The sequence below is a fragment of the Diplotaxodon limnothrissa genome, linkage group LG22, assembly GCF_057381915.1.
Source record: "Diplotaxodon limnothrissa isolate DT_005_m linkage group LG22, D_limnothrissa_male_GT1.1, whole genome shotgun sequence".
In the NCBI taxonomy this organism is placed as follows: Eukaryota; Metazoa; Chordata; class Actinopteri; order Cichliformes; family Cichlidae; genus Diplotaxodon; species Diplotaxodon limnothrissa.
Genome location: NC_140616.1, coordinates 15,920,954 through 15,938,551, shown reverse-complemented (window position 1 = coordinate 15,938,551; position 17,598 = coordinate 15,920,954). Strand labels below are relative to the sequence as shown.

Here is a 17,598-nt window from a genome sequence, read left to right as displayed (position 1 = left end):
ATGATGTGCCGGGAGTTGTGCCATTCTCGGCCGCATCAGTAACCCTCGAGCTCCCGGCTAGCTATCGAGCTGGTGGGAAGCAGACGTCTCCGAAAACGTCGAAGCACTTTAGCAAAGATGCGATATCTTGATAAACCGAGCAGATATTTGATGTTTACACAGCTACTTTCTCGCCTGAAAATATGTTAAAAGTTTATTTTGTGACCCAGAAAGATTAATAAGAGTAATTTTAAAACTTAGTAGCGGCCGCCATTAGCCGGAAACTGGAGCTTGGCTGGGCCGCGCTATGAATTCTGGGATATGGTGGGCCACGAAGGACACACCCGACCCATCCTTCAAATTCGGAAAAAGGAGCACGCATTTGTCGGCTGCATTCGGAGGGGTCTACGAATTTGGACAGCCTTCGGCGCGTCGCTGTGATGTAATCGGTCTACAAATGCGGCCTCAGGAGAATGCAGCCCATGAATTTGGACACGACATATGTGTGCTTTATGTCGGGGCATGTCTGAGTACATAACACAGCACTGGGAGAATATAAGGGCAGGCGCCAGGAACAGAAAGAAAATCTGCCACCGCAGAAGAGGTAGTGCATCAGTTGGGCCGAGGGATTCCAGGTGGTATAATGCCGAATAAATAGGCTTTTCATTGGGACTTTAAAACTACAACAGCGTGTGATATCCAGGGAAAATCAAGAAAGGTGATTCTACAGGAAATTGGCCCCCATCTGTTTTCCTTCCAGATAACTGAATTAACATCCTGCAATCAAATGTTGCATAAAGCTGCAAGTCACTTTCTAATCTATTACAGAGCAAACCTTGTATAATTATGCTTCCTGATACCTAAAGGTGTGTGTGTGTTAGCTGAATTCTAGATAAATAGCCATCCCAGCTAAAGAACACAATACACAGACGTAAAGAATTTATAATTACATTGACGTTCATTCACTGGAAAGATCCTGCTCTGATTTTTTATTGAAATGATACCAACACACTTTTCAGCTATCGCGTAACTCTGAATCTATTCAAGTAAGTGCTGTGGAACACACACTACACAGCATTAAATGCAACAAGATCAATTTAAATCTTAGAAATAAAATTACCTCTCCCTCCCAAGCTTATTAAAGAATGTTATTCAAGGTCGGAAACACAATGCATCTGTGGAGGACTCTGCATGCCTTCAAAAATCTCTGTGTGTGTTTGTGTGTTTTCATCAGACCTTCTTTCACAGTGTTATTGGCTTCAGATACTAAAGGACGTACCTATACAAGAAGGCAGAGGGTTATCCCAGGCTCTCCTTTCACCCGTCATACACTTCAGCGTAGAAGCCCCATGTAGAGTGTAACCAGGCTCACATCTATATGTGATACTGCTCCCAGAAAAATGACCTTGGTCGTTGACCTTGAAGCCAAACTGAGGCACGCCTGGGTCTTCACAATGAGACAACTCAAAACCTAGAAAGAGTCATAAAAAAGAAAAAAGAGCTTCACAGTACGTACTTTTTAAAAAACTCACTAAGGGAAATCCAAAGCCCACAAGAGAAACAGAATTAGTTTTATTTAGATGCGCAGCAATATTCCCTTAATATCTGGCTCACTCAAGGATTCTGTTTATGACCATGCTGGTATCACAGATCCTGTTAAGCTCTCATCCCGTTTTAATAACGAAACTGAAAAAGATACATGAGACATACCATTATTAGGAATGATACTGGAGCGTGTATACACCTTATCCAATTTAATGTTGTTTTTCACAGTCAGTGTAAGCTCAGTTTCCATGGTAATATTCGGAAAATTTGTTCGCAGTTTTGGAGAGCGAGATATGAATAGGTATATAAATAGCTTATCCTTATAAGACCATAACCGGGATTTGATCTACGGCATTACCTGGAAGACGAGGTGCACCGGGATTTGAGTTATCTCCTGGCAGACTGCTGTAGGTGCATGTCTAAATCCTTAAAAAAAATGGCTATTTGGAAAGCTATACTTACTATTGAGCAACAATTGCACATTTGTCATCATCCTGACGAAGTGTGAACAGTTTTCCTATCTAAAATTGTTCTCTCTTTGCTAGATATGTATAAGGAAGCAAACCACCATGCATTATTCATTCGACCACATCTCGGGAGTTTTATTGAATTACAGCCTCTATATCAAATGTAACACCAAACAAACAGAGGCAAAGTACTACAATCTCAAAATTGCTGCTGCTAATGTGCTTTGTTTTACATGGCAAAATAACTTCTACCTGGAAAAGTATGAAAACAGCAAAGGTCTAAGTAAGCCATCCTCTGCGCCAACACAGTACAGAGACAACACAACTTCAAAGCGAATAATACTAAGCTATCACCCTTCATGACACCATTTAAACAGTTAGAATTCCAACTGTGCGTCTAAGAGGGCACTGCCAAATGTGGGTGTGCTTTGGTGAACATCAAAACACACCTTTACCACTTCGTCCTACGCTGAAAGCTTTGTTAATCAAACGCGACATGTTTCTTCTGATCGTTTCAGTGGGAAAATTCACATTTACTTCTGTGATCCATCCAACCGTTTAGAGTTAAACTGTTCTAGTGAGCCTGTTAGATTTATCAGAAATCAGCAGTTGTCATGAGGCATCTAACTGGTTAATAATTTGAGACATACGGCTAAAATGTATTTACATCTGCCCAAGATAATCCAAAAAAATCAAAGATTAGACAAAGATACTGGCAGAGTCAATACAAAATGTGCTTTTTAAATGATGACTAATTTATTTATTAAGCAAAGATTTTCAAACCTGCCTGGCCCTGTGTGAAAATGTAATTGTCTGCTAAACCTAATAAGTTAATAACTGGTTATATCACCTGTGGCAGCATCATGTACAATAAGGCATTTGTGATAACTGGCAGTGAGCCTTGAAACTTTGTCCCGCTCCTCTTTGCAGAATTGTTTTAATTCAGATACGAGCATGAACAGCCTGTTTATGGTCATGTCAAAGAATCTCAATCTGACTTAAGTCTTATGCCACTCTAAAACTCCCATTTCATGAACTCTGACCTTAACTGAGGCAAGTGGAACATGAAGTTCTTTACATGTTGTTCTTTTGGGTTCTTTTGTCACCTCCTGAATGAATCTTCAAAGAAGTCTTGGAGAAACAGATTAGGCCTTAGCTCTATACTAAACAGCGGTGTTCACTGCTAACTTACTTGAGTACACCAATTTGAATCCTTCTCCTGTGTTTTCCGCATTGCTGTAGAATTCCAACCAGAGGTGGTTTGAAGTGGAAATGAGCGTCAGCCCCAACATGGATGATCCAGTAAATGCTCCGAGAACATGGGCTGTGTTGTCTTTACCGTCATAAATCTGTAAGAACAGCAAAATGCACACCGGATGCATCACATGCAGCATGAACTAATTTAATTCGTTTATTTTTGCTGATCTGTGTTTGACACTGATATCTGGCAAGAGCAATGACCACATATGCGTATGTGTGAGTGAGTTTACTTTGAGTATATCGCCTTGGGCAAGATGAAAGGTTCTTGCAGAGATGTTGATTCCTTTCCCAGCTTGAACCTGAGGTCAACATCAAATCAAAATGAGCACTAATGACCCACATAGCAGGTGACAAACCCTCACAAAGGTTTGAAGACTGGTAATACATTTGTCATCTCTTAAACACAGGCAATGATCAATACCATTATTTTTCTCAATAAAAACTCATGTCATGTATATCCTGAAACGTTAAGATCTGTGACCTGGATGCTGTAGATGCACTCGTGGTTGTTATCGTAGTTCATTGGGTAGTTTGGAGAGAGCAGTATCCCTTCATTATTCATGACTGAAGAACCACACTCCGCTGAAGACAGAGGACAGAAAGGAGACAATTAAAAAATGCACAATATTGAGACATTGGTTTAATTCTTAAGAGGCTTATAATGATGTGGAGTGGTCATGTGAACAAGCTTTTGTTGTGCCGCAAATTGACCTGCATTTAAAGCTTTAATGATAAACAAAAGCTATGTTTTGCAGCTTACTAAAGAGGCTTGTGGCTTTTTAAAGCCGTTTGGTCCTACCAGATAAAAGTTTTTGCCCATTTTCTGTGCAGCTAGGGGGAACGCAGGCTGTGCTCAGAGTAATAATCAGTCAAATTCCTTTCTTCTTAATATAAATGAAAAAATATTTTAACTAAAGGCTGTAGGAATTTTTTAAAAATCCCCATATATCAGTTAATGCGAATGATAAGATTGCAAACTTCACCTGAAGTTGCCTATTCTTTGCACTTCTTACTCGTGCCCTCCATGTACAGTATCTATGTCCCTTTCCTCTCTTTTTCATTCCCTCTCCCTCTCTGTGTCTCCACTAGTGTAATGGTCGTATTACAGCTGCCATATCGTCAATAAATCACGCCGCTATAGTTTCCATTTAGAAAATTACCTCTTCACCCTCTCTCTCTCTTTCCTCTTTAACTTCCTCCCTCTTGCGCTCTCTCTACTCTATGAATAGTGCCTCCTTTGCTCCCCTTTACTTCAATCAACTTTCCTTTTCCACTTCTCCTGAGTTTTCATTCTCTTCCATCTCTTGTTTCCTCTTTTTATTTTTTCCTCCCGCTTCTGATGGCATCCAGAAATAATAAAAAAGTAGAAAAAAAAAAACAAGACAAAAGAACATTGGATTTCTCAAACTGCAAAGAAACATCTCTGGAAGCTCTCCAACTCTTTCATGGGGGAAAAAAAATGCTGTAAAGAATTAAAAAGAGCCACTTGTTAAAACACAAACACAGACCACCAAAGTTATACTTCATGCCTGCACAGCATATCCCTCAGTTAATTAAAATAACAAAAGACCCACCCTAACTAAAAAGTTATTTTATAGCCAAAACATAAGAAAAACCTATTGTTGGTCCTCTAATCTTTCCTTCTTCCTCCGTTCTTCAACTGTGATGTGTACCATCATGCAGCAATGCAACACAATACGCAGAAACTAAATATAGCAAACTGCACTACACCCCAGAACAGCAGCACACAACATCACTCCCACCTTTCTGCATTATAAGTCTTGTCACGCCGATGAAAGAACGAAGGAACCAAAGCCGTGTATAATGGCGCTGAGAACATCATGCAAAGCTGAAAATTAGATTGTAGAGTAAAATCTACTCACATGTAGCCTAAAATTAAAAAGTCGTATAGTGTTGCTGCTTTTTACTAGAATTGGATTGGTCTGGCTTTCTTTGTAATTTCTCAAAAATATTATGTGTAAGATAACTAATTCTATGAGCAAGTGCAGAAATGCAGAGTCTCTTTCGCTATGTGCTTTTACTGCTGTCACTTGTAGATACTACTAACTGTACCCAAATCAAATCTTACTTTACACACTTCTCGCCTGAATTCCCTGAGGTTAACTGTACATGATAATGATTCCCACTGATAAACTTGTGCTTTAAATTAGACTTATCCTATCTATTTAAGAGCAGGCGGTAGTAATTCTCTGGAGTAAAGGTAGCAATTGAGAGGAAAGTGCCTTGATCAAAGACAATCTCCTGAGTATTCCTTATACACCCAGAATAGCTCAAAACCGACACAGACAGGCAAAAAGCATGACATTTCAGTATTTCTTCTTCTTTTTAATCAGTGTGATTGCTTTCATCTTCCATTATTAGCCCAAACAAATTAGATTTAAATGCATTTTCCTTGACAAAAAATGTGCATGTGTGGCATCCAAGATATGAACTGCTTGTTTTTATTCTATGTTTTTAAAACCTAGTGAGGAACTTATTATTTTGTCCTTTAAACCAATTGCTCATTTGTGCATTGATTAATTATTAAAAAAAAATTATACAGCCTTGCATAGAAACACATTTTCCAGTCCACAGGTGAAGGACTTTTTATTCGAATAGGCATATTTTTAGTGCAATCTGTGCCACTCTGAGTATACATTTTAATAATAAAACCACCATCCTTGTTTTTTCATGCATTCAAACACTGGGCTTTTACTTCACATTGTAGTACATGCTACTTTTTGTTTGCTGTGTGTGTTACTGGCATAGTGCTACAGTTACACTGAGTTGGATTAGTGTTCAATATGGTGCATAAACCTACTGTAAATCTGATTGCATGTTTATCACATCGTAAAAGCCTTTCTCAGTCTGTGTTCTGACTTCGAAGATGTTTGTCTCAAATCTCTTGTCTCAAAGATTTTATATAGTGTGTATATCTTAATATTGTTTTCTGTCTAGCTTTATGACTTCAGTTTATTGAACAAGTATTAAAGTATTGGGGGGGAATTACAACTTTTTCCAGTATAAAAAAAAAAATCTATATTATTTCAGATAATGTCCTTGCCAGTAAATTTCAAAATTATAAAAGGTGATAAAGCAATGTGAACAGGACATAAATGTCAGCCTGCTAGGGACTCCTGAAGAAATATCTCTGGCATTTTCTGCTCATCCACTAATTGGAAATTGGCTGATACAAACGCTGTTCTCTGAAGTACCATTAAGTTTGGACTGACCGTTTAATATTTATTTTTTGGAACAGTTGAACATTAAGGATGTTTCTGTAGCTACAGCCAGAGGTCAATTATAATTTTCACTTCATAGGTGGAAGAACAACCTTTTCAAAAGACCTGAGCCTTGTGTTGGTTTATGGGTAAGGAAATAAATTATATTGATTATATCAAGGGAAGCTGAGTTACTTTTTAACTGTAATCACTATTTACTTCTTCATCTATCCATCCATCCATCTGTCCTGCCCGGACCTCATCCTTCCTGGGGGCACACTAAGATATTCCCAAGACAGCTAAGAGATACAGTCTCTCTATCACCTTCTAGATCTTCCCCAGGGCCTCCTTTCAGTGGGACATACCCCAAGCACCTCACTTAGGATGCCTCACCCATGGGTCGTCCAAGTCAGACACCCAAACCATCTCAATGAGGCTCTGCCCTGAGCTGCTTCTGACTGGGTAAGGCTCTTGTAGAAATGTTAATTTGGTTGCTGAATTATAGCTGACAATGGAAATCCTACTCTCGCTACAGCTATAGAAGACTGAATAGTTTGCAGGAATGAGCCAGACACTCCTGATTCTTGCTGCACTCCCCACAGGGCAGCATGAGGGACGTGGCTGTATCCTTAAGAATGTAAAGAGCTGACTGATGTTTCATGAACTCCAGAACCTGAGGCTTGACTAGCAGTCAGACTCATCTTTCCAGTACTCTATATTCCCTCTTGTGGGTAGAAAGGTCATATGGATCTTTCAGACTGGGTACAGCATAGCCCCAAGGGTTAAGACCAAAGCACCAAGCACTTCCCTTCAAGCCCTAGGCTTGGCTCCAGGGTTTGCACAAGTTACCCTGTTATGGGAAGGGTTACTTGGTCCCTTGCTCCCCTGATCTCACAGTGGGTGTTCTGCTAGTTATTTCTATTTGATTTCCATCGGTTTAAGAGTTTGAATTTATGTAATTATTGAGACATTTTATAAAACTATATAAAGACATGACTTGTTTTTGTTTTATTTTAAGCACCACTGGACTAAACTGTTCACTGCGACTTTTTTATTACTGGATCTTATGTATTAGATACATATATATGTGTTTGGTTTTTACTAGAGATGGCACGATACCACTTTTTTATGTCCGATACCGATACCGATATCGTAAATTTGGATATCTGCCGATACCGATATGAATCCGATATAGTGTTTTTTAATCAACAAAACTGTTTTTTAAAATATCTTGCTGCATTTTGCAAGTCTGCAAGTTCATACTCAAGTTTAAAACAACAACTACACTAAAGCTATTCTGTTATACCTGTATACAAAAAAAATATTTCATAGTTCAGCAATACTGATCAATCTAATAAACTTAAACCTACACCATCCTCACTATTCTGGTATTTTAAAGAGTACTTAGCGTAAATATTAAGCAACCTAACTAATAGGGTTCCAACTCCCAGCAACAACAAAAATAAATAAATAAAAAATAGGGAACCACCCCTCACGCTCCACCTCATGATGCTTAATCGACGTAATCAACCTTAATTTGATGAAGTGTGAAAAAAATGCACAGAAATCAATTATTTTTCAAGAAATATTAAATAGATTCAACATCTTTCTTCAACAAAATTGCAGACTGCACAGATGGTACCTTCCCAAAGTAAAAAGTACTATAGCTTACTAGGGTATATATATTAGACTTAATAGTCACTATATACAGTAATTGACTTCTATTCATTTTACATCAAATTAAAACTTTGGGTGTCAGATAATTATTTATTAAAAGCTCGACATTTTAAATGAGAATAAGAAAGAAAAGTATGTCTTTGTGCCCCCTTTTCCCTGTTAATGCCCTATCGGCCCCCCTGGCTAAACTTTGCTAGATCCGCCCCTGCACAGTTACCAGCGTCAGCTACGTCAGCTATGTAGAAAAAGATCCTGGTGTAGAAAGTAATATTAAATAAATTCTAACAACAGCTTATCAAGCTTAAACGTTCTGCTGTTGTTCAGCCGCTGGTTTCCTCTTTCTGGTGCAAAGTGGGCCAAAAACAAACAAGAGACACGGACTCGCAACAGAAAAGCCGATCAGCTGATCATTAAGCAGTTTCACGATTGAAGTAGCAGCCAGAGAGCGAGAGGCAGTCGCTTGTTAAGCTTAAGGCAGGAATGCTTTACAAACATTCAGAGATGGACTTACACACTTGCTTTACTTCTCTCGGGGATAACTTTGTCGGAGATGAAATGCCGGGTTGCTAGCGAAGCTCCAAATGCTATCCAGACCACCGACAGGTCCCGCATGCCACAGCCGCTCTATCACGTGATGCATACTGCTCCGACTGCTAACGTTCTGAGGCGAGTTACGGCGTGTTGCAAGTTTTGTGAGGTGCTTTCGTGATATTTAATGGATCGATTACATTTTTTATTTTTCTCCGATATCCGATCCAGTAATTTAGGTCAGTATCGGACCGATACCGATACGTAATATCGGATCGGTCCATCTCTAGTTTTTACTTTTATTTATTTATGATATTTGAAACAACTAGACACCCACAAACAAACAACTAGACACCCACGACACCTGACCAGTAACAATTAAACACGTACCGACACATCTAGGTAAAGGGGCGCTCCACATTCTTCGCCCGCCTCCCAGACAGATTAACTCTGGTGAACCCTCCAGGCGGTATCCCATATTACAGGAAAAAGACAAAGTGTCTCCAACACCAAAACTGTAGCCATTTCTCCTGCCGAAACGAGGCATGCCGGGGTCCTCACATGGCTCCAAAGTATATTCTGCAGAAAAAATAATAATTGAATGACACTGAACACATTACTATAAACTAACAGACAGCAGGTCAAAAGGTAAAATAACTTTTCTTTACTTCTGACTAAAAAGCCATAACCAGACACATATGTTACACATACTATCTGTAGGAGATATGACATAATTTCTGCAAGTAAATACATAAAATGTTAATGTTATTTATAGAATTCTGGAACAAGTGCATGATAATATTTGTGATTACGCAAGCAATATGAAAGAATTAGCTAAGCTAATAATGTAAATACTTACAATGAGGCCAAGATCTTGGGCTAATCTTAAATAACAATTTCGGATTAGCCAAAGGATGAATGCATGCATACATTCATGGGCATGAAGTCTCTCCCTCTCACTGGACAAGCCCTTTTAATTAATTCAGTAATTCTTGTGAAACTCTTGAATATGTAGTCTATTAAAATATAATCCTTGCATGACTGTAGGAATGAACAAGAAGGGCACGATTTCTCGATCTGAGTCGACTCCAGCACGCCCTGAGCTGAACTTGTTGAGTTTGTGTTTAGCAAGATAGAGACTCAAAGCTATTTTCAGTTGGCTAAGACTGATGATGTGATGTGTTTTTTAGGGTGTACTGCTGAAAGAAAGTGCGTGTTGAGAATTTTAACACTGCCAAGTCAAATCTCCCATGACACCTCCCATGTGTTGCACTCTGAGAGTCAGCTTATGCCATCTGGGTGGCAGTAAAATATCACTCAGTGTAGTCAGGCCACTGCTCCTTTATTCCAGAGTCAGTGAGAGGGTACTGAAAGGACAGTTAGGCACAAGACCCAATCCTTTTTTTTAATCTACTTCTGGTTCTGCATGATATCATTGATGTAGGATGTTCCTAATATGATCATTATAGGTACTGTGGGCATAAAAGCCCCACCGAGCTGCTCTTCAAACCTTCTCTTTGCCACTGAGCAACAGCAAATCAGAAGACAGCATGATTGGAGGGTGGCATTAAAGAGAAAAGAGCTAAAACAGCATGTTTCTGACCTCTGATGAGGTTAGGGGCTCCTGTCTTCATCTTGTTCTTTCCCTTTCCTCACATACCATCATTTAATAGTGGATTGCTCTCAGATTAATATTGTGTAGCCATCTGCTTTTTTCTGTAGTAATTTATAAGATTACAGACGTAGTCCTCAATTTATGGAGTAAGATGTCAGTTTAGATAGTGAAAACTAAAAAACCCCATCAGAACAACAACAACAGAGTACAGCAAAACTGTTTTTTGTATTATTCATAATATTCTGTGTTTTGTAGCTCGGCACCTTTCGCACTCTTAAGTAATTTAGAGTTGAGCACACCAGTTCGTTGGTTGAGTTATTCACGTGTGGCCCAAGAAGACACATTTTTTTAAAAGTCAATAACAGCAGAAGACACAACTGAATGTTAAGATGTAAAAAGCTGGCATGAAAATAATTATCTGTTTATCTACTTGTGGGAAAACAAACAAAAAAGAAACTTTTTCAGCCCCCAAAGTATTCTGGAGGCCAATTTCTAAAACAGTTTTCAAAACCAAAGTTTATAAAATAAGTTGTTTAAGATTTTGGATACATATATTATTTTTGGCAATTTTCAGTCTGTTGTTGTAGATGATTATACATGGATAATGCTTCGTCACTGCAGATGTTACTTGACTGAGAGAATTATGTAGGCAGTGGGTGAACACGTCCAGGTCGGCCTTGCTTCTTTTTCTATGATTATGACTTGTAGAGATCTGCAAGGTTCAGTTTGAATCCCTTTTTGTTTCTTCTTCAGGAAATCTTTAGAGCTAAGTAAATCGACACTTTGGAGCAAAAGCATATCTGAACTAGCCACTAAATAGTAAGTTGGTTCAGTGGTTTTACAGCAAGGTTGTGAGATATGAAGCCAATGCAACAACGCAACTGCCATAAAACTGCATTTCCTTGAAGGTCACTTGACTCCAATGACTTCTATTGTAAAATGTTGAATTTTACACCAGACATAAATGCTAAATGCACAGTCTACTAACTGTGGCGTTGGTGTGAAGCGCTCAAAAATAATTAGCGTATAAATAACTAGGCTTTATGTGCGTTTTATCGTCGGTTTTTCTAAGATGTTTGTGCTCTTTGGTGAATCATTTTGTAGGATTTTATTTGTAGATTATTTAGCACTAATTAACTGGGTCTTCTCAGCTACTGCATGTAGTCATGGTAACCATGCCCATCTTTTATATGTAGTCTGTAGTTTAAAGAAGGCTCATTATTCTCAATATTAAACTTGTGGCCAGACAAAGCATGGTACAATGTTTGACATGGGCTGAAGAAGCACATGCAGTCTTTAAAATTAGGTAATGATCATATTCATTCATAACATATAAAATATCCAGCACTCACACTTCATCTTAAGCTTTAAACTAAAGACGTTTGTGCTTTTGTGGCTGTGAGTATGTCAGAAATTCGATCCTATGAACACTGAATATCCATTTTTATTATTTAGAAGCACTCTGTGATAAGTTGCCACATAAATGAACTTAATGGCATTTCTTTAGTGACTTTACAACCTGGCGTAAGGCTGCGACTTATAATTTACAACATTCATTTTAAGAGGCAGTAATTGTCTTTTCTGGTATAAATGTTGCTCTGCTCACTTCTCTTTAAAGAGAAGCCATAATTTCACAGTGGTGTCTGCATGAATTTCTAGGGTGAACCTGGCAAAAGTCCAGCTTGACTATTTTATTTTATTTTATTTTACTGGCACAATTCACACAGCAAGCTGTTACATGACTGTTTTGCATTTAGTTATGTTTCATAATCTCAAACATTTCAACATTTGCAACATTACAGCATTGTTCCAGTGAGCAAATTAAGACAAACAGAAACCCTTGAAGTGACTAAACTGAGGGTAAAACTGAATGTAGACTCGCTGGATTGAAATGAAAAACTCCAGTAAGGAAAGTTACCCGAGAAAGTTATGTTGAAGCCCTCATATGAAATGGAAAAGTCAGAGATGAATCGCAACTGGGCTTTGAAGTTGCCATAGAGACCAGCATTGATGTTGCTAGGCAACTCGTTGCCGGTCAGACGAGCCAGAGGTTGCAGGAAACTCCCATTCTCCGTAACCAAGAGGTAGTCATGTTGGTCCTCCAGGTGAAAAGAACTGAACTGAAACTGGACTCCTGTTAGAGACACAAGCACCGACGAGTCAGAAGACAGACAAAGTTTGCTTTATCCTCAGATGGTTCATGCACCTCGACTTATAATATGTATGAGTCATTATACTGGGACAGCAGCATATTCAAACTTTAATCAGTGACGATTTATTTTTGAGATCATTATTTTATTTGACTTTATTTTGGCAACATTTTACTTTTGACATTGCTTTCACCAAATTGCCTCCATATGGCGCCTGAATATTTTATAAGCCACAGAAAACAATGTATGTTTGTGGATGTAGCATAGCAGCAACTGAACCACTGAGCTTGCTGTACTGTCTCACACTCTGTCTGTCTCTATTAAGGAGTGTGGATCTCTGTGTATGTGTGTCTCTTGCCTTTCCCGTGGCTGACTTCAACGGTCCAGGTACAGTTGAGAGATGAAGGGTAGCTGTCTGGATAGCCGGGACTAAGGATGGTGCCCCAGGGACCTCTAACATCCCCACCACATAGAGCTGGATAGATTGAGAGAGACAGAGTGGGGGGAGAGAGGCAGAGGGAGGGAGATGAGCAGAGACAGGGGATGGAGGCAGAGAGAAGGTTAGCATCAGATTGTTGATAGCTAAAACAGATAATGTTTCCCTGTGGACCTTTAATACCACTTCTATAGTACGTACACACAAGCATACCCACACGCAAATGCTGCAAGAGGGGCAGAGGAAGACGGAGCAAAGGGGAGAGAGGGAGCATGAGAGAGAGACGGGGAGACATTTTCTCAGAAGTGGGTAGCAAGGTCTGCATGCAGTGTGAGCTCCAACCGTGTGTGCTGTCACACGTTGGGGAGTAGGAAAACACTGTTTCACTGTGTATTCCCTTACAACTTTCCTTTAAATGTTGAAGTCATATTTTTCAGATTTATTCCTCCCACTGTTGCACAGACATAAAATAATGACATAAATAATGTCAAATCTGCCACACACTGCACTGGAATGATAATTAATGCATCATTTGTTGTTTTTGTGGTATATTTTAATGTTCTTGAAACAAACCAACGCCTAACAATGATTAGCGACACAGATGACTGTTATTCCTTAAAAAGGTGAATAACACCAGTGACAAAAGCTATGTGGGTTTTTTTTTCCTGTTTACAGAAATGGTGAGTTGAACTGTATGCCATTTATGCAAATTTGGTGATCTCTTCAATTTGTAGATTGTCTGCCAGGTACGGTGACTGTGACCACAATGCTCTGCATAGTACAAAAAGTGGCATGCTCACCAGACTGTAGCAGGTCTTGCATAAATATGGGAGGATTCTTGGTAGCCTGGATTCAGGCACGCTTTCTATGGACCTCGACATGCTCACATGCAGGTCCACTTGTGTGTCTGTAGTTTTTATGCACTAAATGATAGTTATTTCTAGCAGAACAGCAAATGCACATCTGTTTTGTTCAGTAACAACCTCCAGCTTCAAGATCCATATGGCTAACTTGATATTGCTGCAGTGATTAACCACAACCTCACAATCATACTGTGTTTCATTGCCTTTTTGCAAAGACAAGTTCAGATGTTCAGACTAGTTTCGCTGAATATTACATACATCAATCATCTGATATAGTTAGAGCTACTACCTAAAAGGCAAGGTTTATTGTTATATAACTAGTGGCCATCTGAACAATAACTGTGTGGAGGAGAAATCTGAAATATATTTGCAAGATTTTGTCGCTTTGCAATTCAGTGTCAGGAAACTGAGACATAAGCCGAAGAAAAACAAGGCTGGAATAATTTTTTATGTTACGTTTCCACAACATTAATGCTGCGTAATAGGTACATTGATTGTGTGCAAGAACTGTAAAATGTCCTTTGTCTGAAATATTTTTTCGGTTGAGTTTTATTCCAAGTGATTCAAGTCAGTGGTATTCGATGCAGTGAAGCAGGACAAATGTTTCCTGGAGACTACTTAAAACATTCAGAATCTCACAGCATGGCCACACTATGACCCGTGCTTGTGCCGAGATGCAGAGTTCAGACCAGGTCCAGAAAAGATTGGAAATGGCCGTAGCTCACTCTATGCATACTAATGCACGCAGACAGTATGTTGCCAGGTGCTCAATTTTTTGTTGCTCCACTTGCTTCATCTTACACTGGCCTGGCCGAACAGTCATTTTCTTTCACAATGCAGCTATAAAATGCCGTAAAAAGGAGTAAAAGAAGCAGGCAGAGGGTCAATCCTGAAAGTTCTGCTGAAATTTCTGTGAACAGGACATTTTACCAGGAATTGTAGTGTGGAGCAGAAAACCACCAAATCTGACAACTACACCCCAGCTCAAATCTGTACAAACCCTTCCTTTGCTTCCTTTCTTGCTCACTCTTGCTGTAACTGCTACAACATATCAGGAATTGAAAATGTATGTACGTCAGCATCAGGCTGAATCCATTAGAGACAAGGCACCCGAGATGCACTCAGCATGCCATTGGGGTGTCAAAAATTATACAAAAGACAGCACATATAGTGAGGGACCATCCGTTGAAGGTGCTGACCACCCACAGTGTGGTGGCATATGTTAACTCACAAGCCTTCACCATGACACCTCTTACACAACAGAGAGTGTGTAAAGTTTTAGACGCTCCTAACTTGACCTTCACACATGAAGGAATTAACATGGCAGATTTAATGGAGTCAGGAGGAGAACCTCATGACTGCGCAAAGAGAGCTGAAGTGGACGAGAAGATAAGAGAAGACTTGAAAGCAGAACCTCTGACAGGAGCTGAAGATTGGTTCACGGATGGATGCTGTTACAGGGATGATGAAGGATTAAAAGCAGGCTACGCGGTAGTTTGCAGAAAAGGGGCTGCATTTGAAGTGAAGGAGGCTGGAAGACTTGAAGGGCAGCAGTCAGCCCAAAGAGCAGAAGTAATTGCTCTAAGTCGAGCTTTGAGACTTGCAAAAGGAAAAAGAGTCAACATTTACACGGACTCAGCTTATGCCTTTGGAGCGGCTCATGTGGAGCTGGCCCAATGGAGAAGAGCAGGATTCAGGACAGCAGATAACGCACCAATCTGCCACAAAAAGGAAATGGAGGAACTTGAGCAGGCCTTGGGAGATCCAGAGGAGGTGAGCATCATAAAATGCAAAGGCCACTCCTCAGGGACCGGCCTGATGGCCAGAGGAAATCAGGAAGCCGATCGAGCTGCAAAAGAGGCAGCGGGTTATAAAGCATCACGACAGATGGTACAAATAACGGTGGAAGAAGAATTAGGAGTTAACATGCTAGAGGAAGCCAGGAAGGCCCAAGGGGAGGCCGCTCCAGAAGAGAAGGGGATCTGGAAGAGTCGAGGAGCCTGGGAAGAAGGAGGTCTCTGGCGAGGACCTGATGGTCGACCAGTGTTGACAGCCAACTTGGCAAAACAGAAGATTGCCGAAGCGCACGGCCTTGGACATGTAGGTGTCGCCCAGATGGGGAGACATCTGTGCCATTGGTGGCATCCCTTTTTGAAGGATATGATCAAGGAGAAGGCTAGGACGTGTCTGATCTGTGGGAGGCACAATCCGAAGCCAGTGATTAAACCAGAGGCAGGTAAGTTCCCCATTCCAGAAAGACCAGGTGAAGAGATTGTCATTGACTTCACTGACATGATTGATCCAGGCCCAGGAGGAGTTCGATATCTACTGGTAAGCGTAGATGGTTTGACGGGCTGGCCTGAGGCATGGCCTACCAAGAGGGAGGATGCAAAAAGTGTGATTAAGTGTTTAATCAATCATTACATCCCCCGGCATGGTTTCCCTAAGCGGATTAGGTCCGACAATGGGACTCATTTCAAAAACAAAGATTTGGCAGAGGTAGAACAGAAGCTGGGGTTGCAACATAGATTTGGCACGGTATATCACCCCCAGTCGCAGGGAAAGGTAGAAAGAATGAATCTAAACCTGAAGAATAAAATTGCTAAAATTTCTGCTCACACGGGGCTAAATTGGGTAGCGGCCCTGCCAATTGCATTGATGATAATAAGATGTTGTGTTAATCAATCCACAGGTTTCACACCATATGAGCTGTTGACAGGACGACAGTTTCCAGGTCCTTGGACAACAGTTCCGGCGGAAGAAAGTGTAAAAAGTAACAGAAAACATATTGAATGTTGGAAAGAATTAAAAGCTCTTGTGTCTAGTTTCACACAACAGGTTGGAGAAGGGGTGAAAGCGGAGGACAGGTCCATCCCCGATGCCAAGGCGGTGTGGCTGAAGGTCATTAAGCGAAAGTGGAGAGACCCGAGGTGGACCGGACCCTTCGAAGTAACTGCCCGAACCACCAGTGCTGTCCGTCTGAAGGGGAAAGGGGAGACCTGGTTCCATTGGTCTCAGTGTGCAGTCGCGGACGAGAGCTTGCTGGAGCTAGCCTCCACCCCATCGACGCAGGGGGGAACATAGAGGCAGAATAATCCTCTCTCCCCCTGTGCCACGGTCCTCCTCAGTAGTCTAACCTGAGTGAGGCGAAGAAAGAAGAGGAGCGTCACACGCCAAGGAGGAAACCATTCCAGGCTCTTAAATAGGCTAGGGCTCTAGTCTAAAGTATTTGATAGTTTAAAGGAATCATAATAGTTTTGTATGTTACTCGCATATTTTTATACTCATAACTTTATACTCTTCTTTTTGTAACTTTATCTTTTTAGTATAGAGTAAAAGTAAACGAGCCTGGGAACAGTCATCATGAAATTGTGGGAAAATTGGAGAATAACGGGGGTGTTGGGGTTAATAAGTGTTATAACGTGTTTCTTTGTTTTTTGGCAGACAGGTGAATTGCCCAGACGCAGAGGTCTATCCGCTCCAGAGCCCGAACCGATCAAATCGTCGAAAAAAGTCAAGCGTGCGGTTGGTTCAGGTGGGGATGATGGGTGTCTCAAAGCCAGTGGCGGAGTCGAGTTTGGGTATGTTAATGGATCCATGACAGCGTTCACATTCGATTTGTGTGAGGTAATTAAATGCTCGGGTGACGGGAATAGCTGGAGAACATATAATGTGTGGGTTTGTTATCATCCAATGATGTGTTACCCTAAGTCGGTGTGGGGCCCATCATGGGATAGTGACATCTACACCTATGTAACGGATCAGTGGTGTTCTTGGCAGGATGTGGTCGCGTGGACAGGGGTAGGATGGCAGCCAACAGTGCCACCGGCCCTTGAAGGAATAGCTATTCAGAGAGA

The 17,598-nt window shown here is 40.6% G+C and overlaps 1 protein-coding gene across 1 annotated transcript in view; it reads right to left on the bottom strand.

Moving 5' to 3' along the window:
• csmd3b (CUB and Sushi multiple domains 3b) overlaps positions 1 to 17,598 on the bottom strand; it is a 433,532-nt gene that overhangs the window by 72,807 nt on the left and 343,127 nt on the right. Inside the window, exons 19-25 of the mRNA XM_085346113.1 lie at positions 12,801 to 12,917; positions 12,211 to 12,426; positions 9,068 to 9,256; positions 3,733 to 3,833; positions 3,482 to 3,550; positions 3,184 to 3,340; positions 1,259 to 1,450 (exon numbers count right to left, since the gene is read on the bottom strand). Coding sequence (XP_085202239.1) covers positions 1,259 to 1,450; positions 3,184 to 3,340; positions 3,482 to 3,550; positions 3,733 to 3,833; positions 9,068 to 9,256; positions 12,211 to 12,426; positions 12,801 to 12,917 — 1,041 coding nt within the window. The remainder of the gene's footprint in view (positions 1 to 1,258; positions 1,451 to 3,183; positions 3,341 to 3,481; positions 3,551 to 3,732; positions 3,834 to 9,067; positions 9,257 to 12,210; positions 12,427 to 12,800; positions 12,918 to 17,598) is intronic.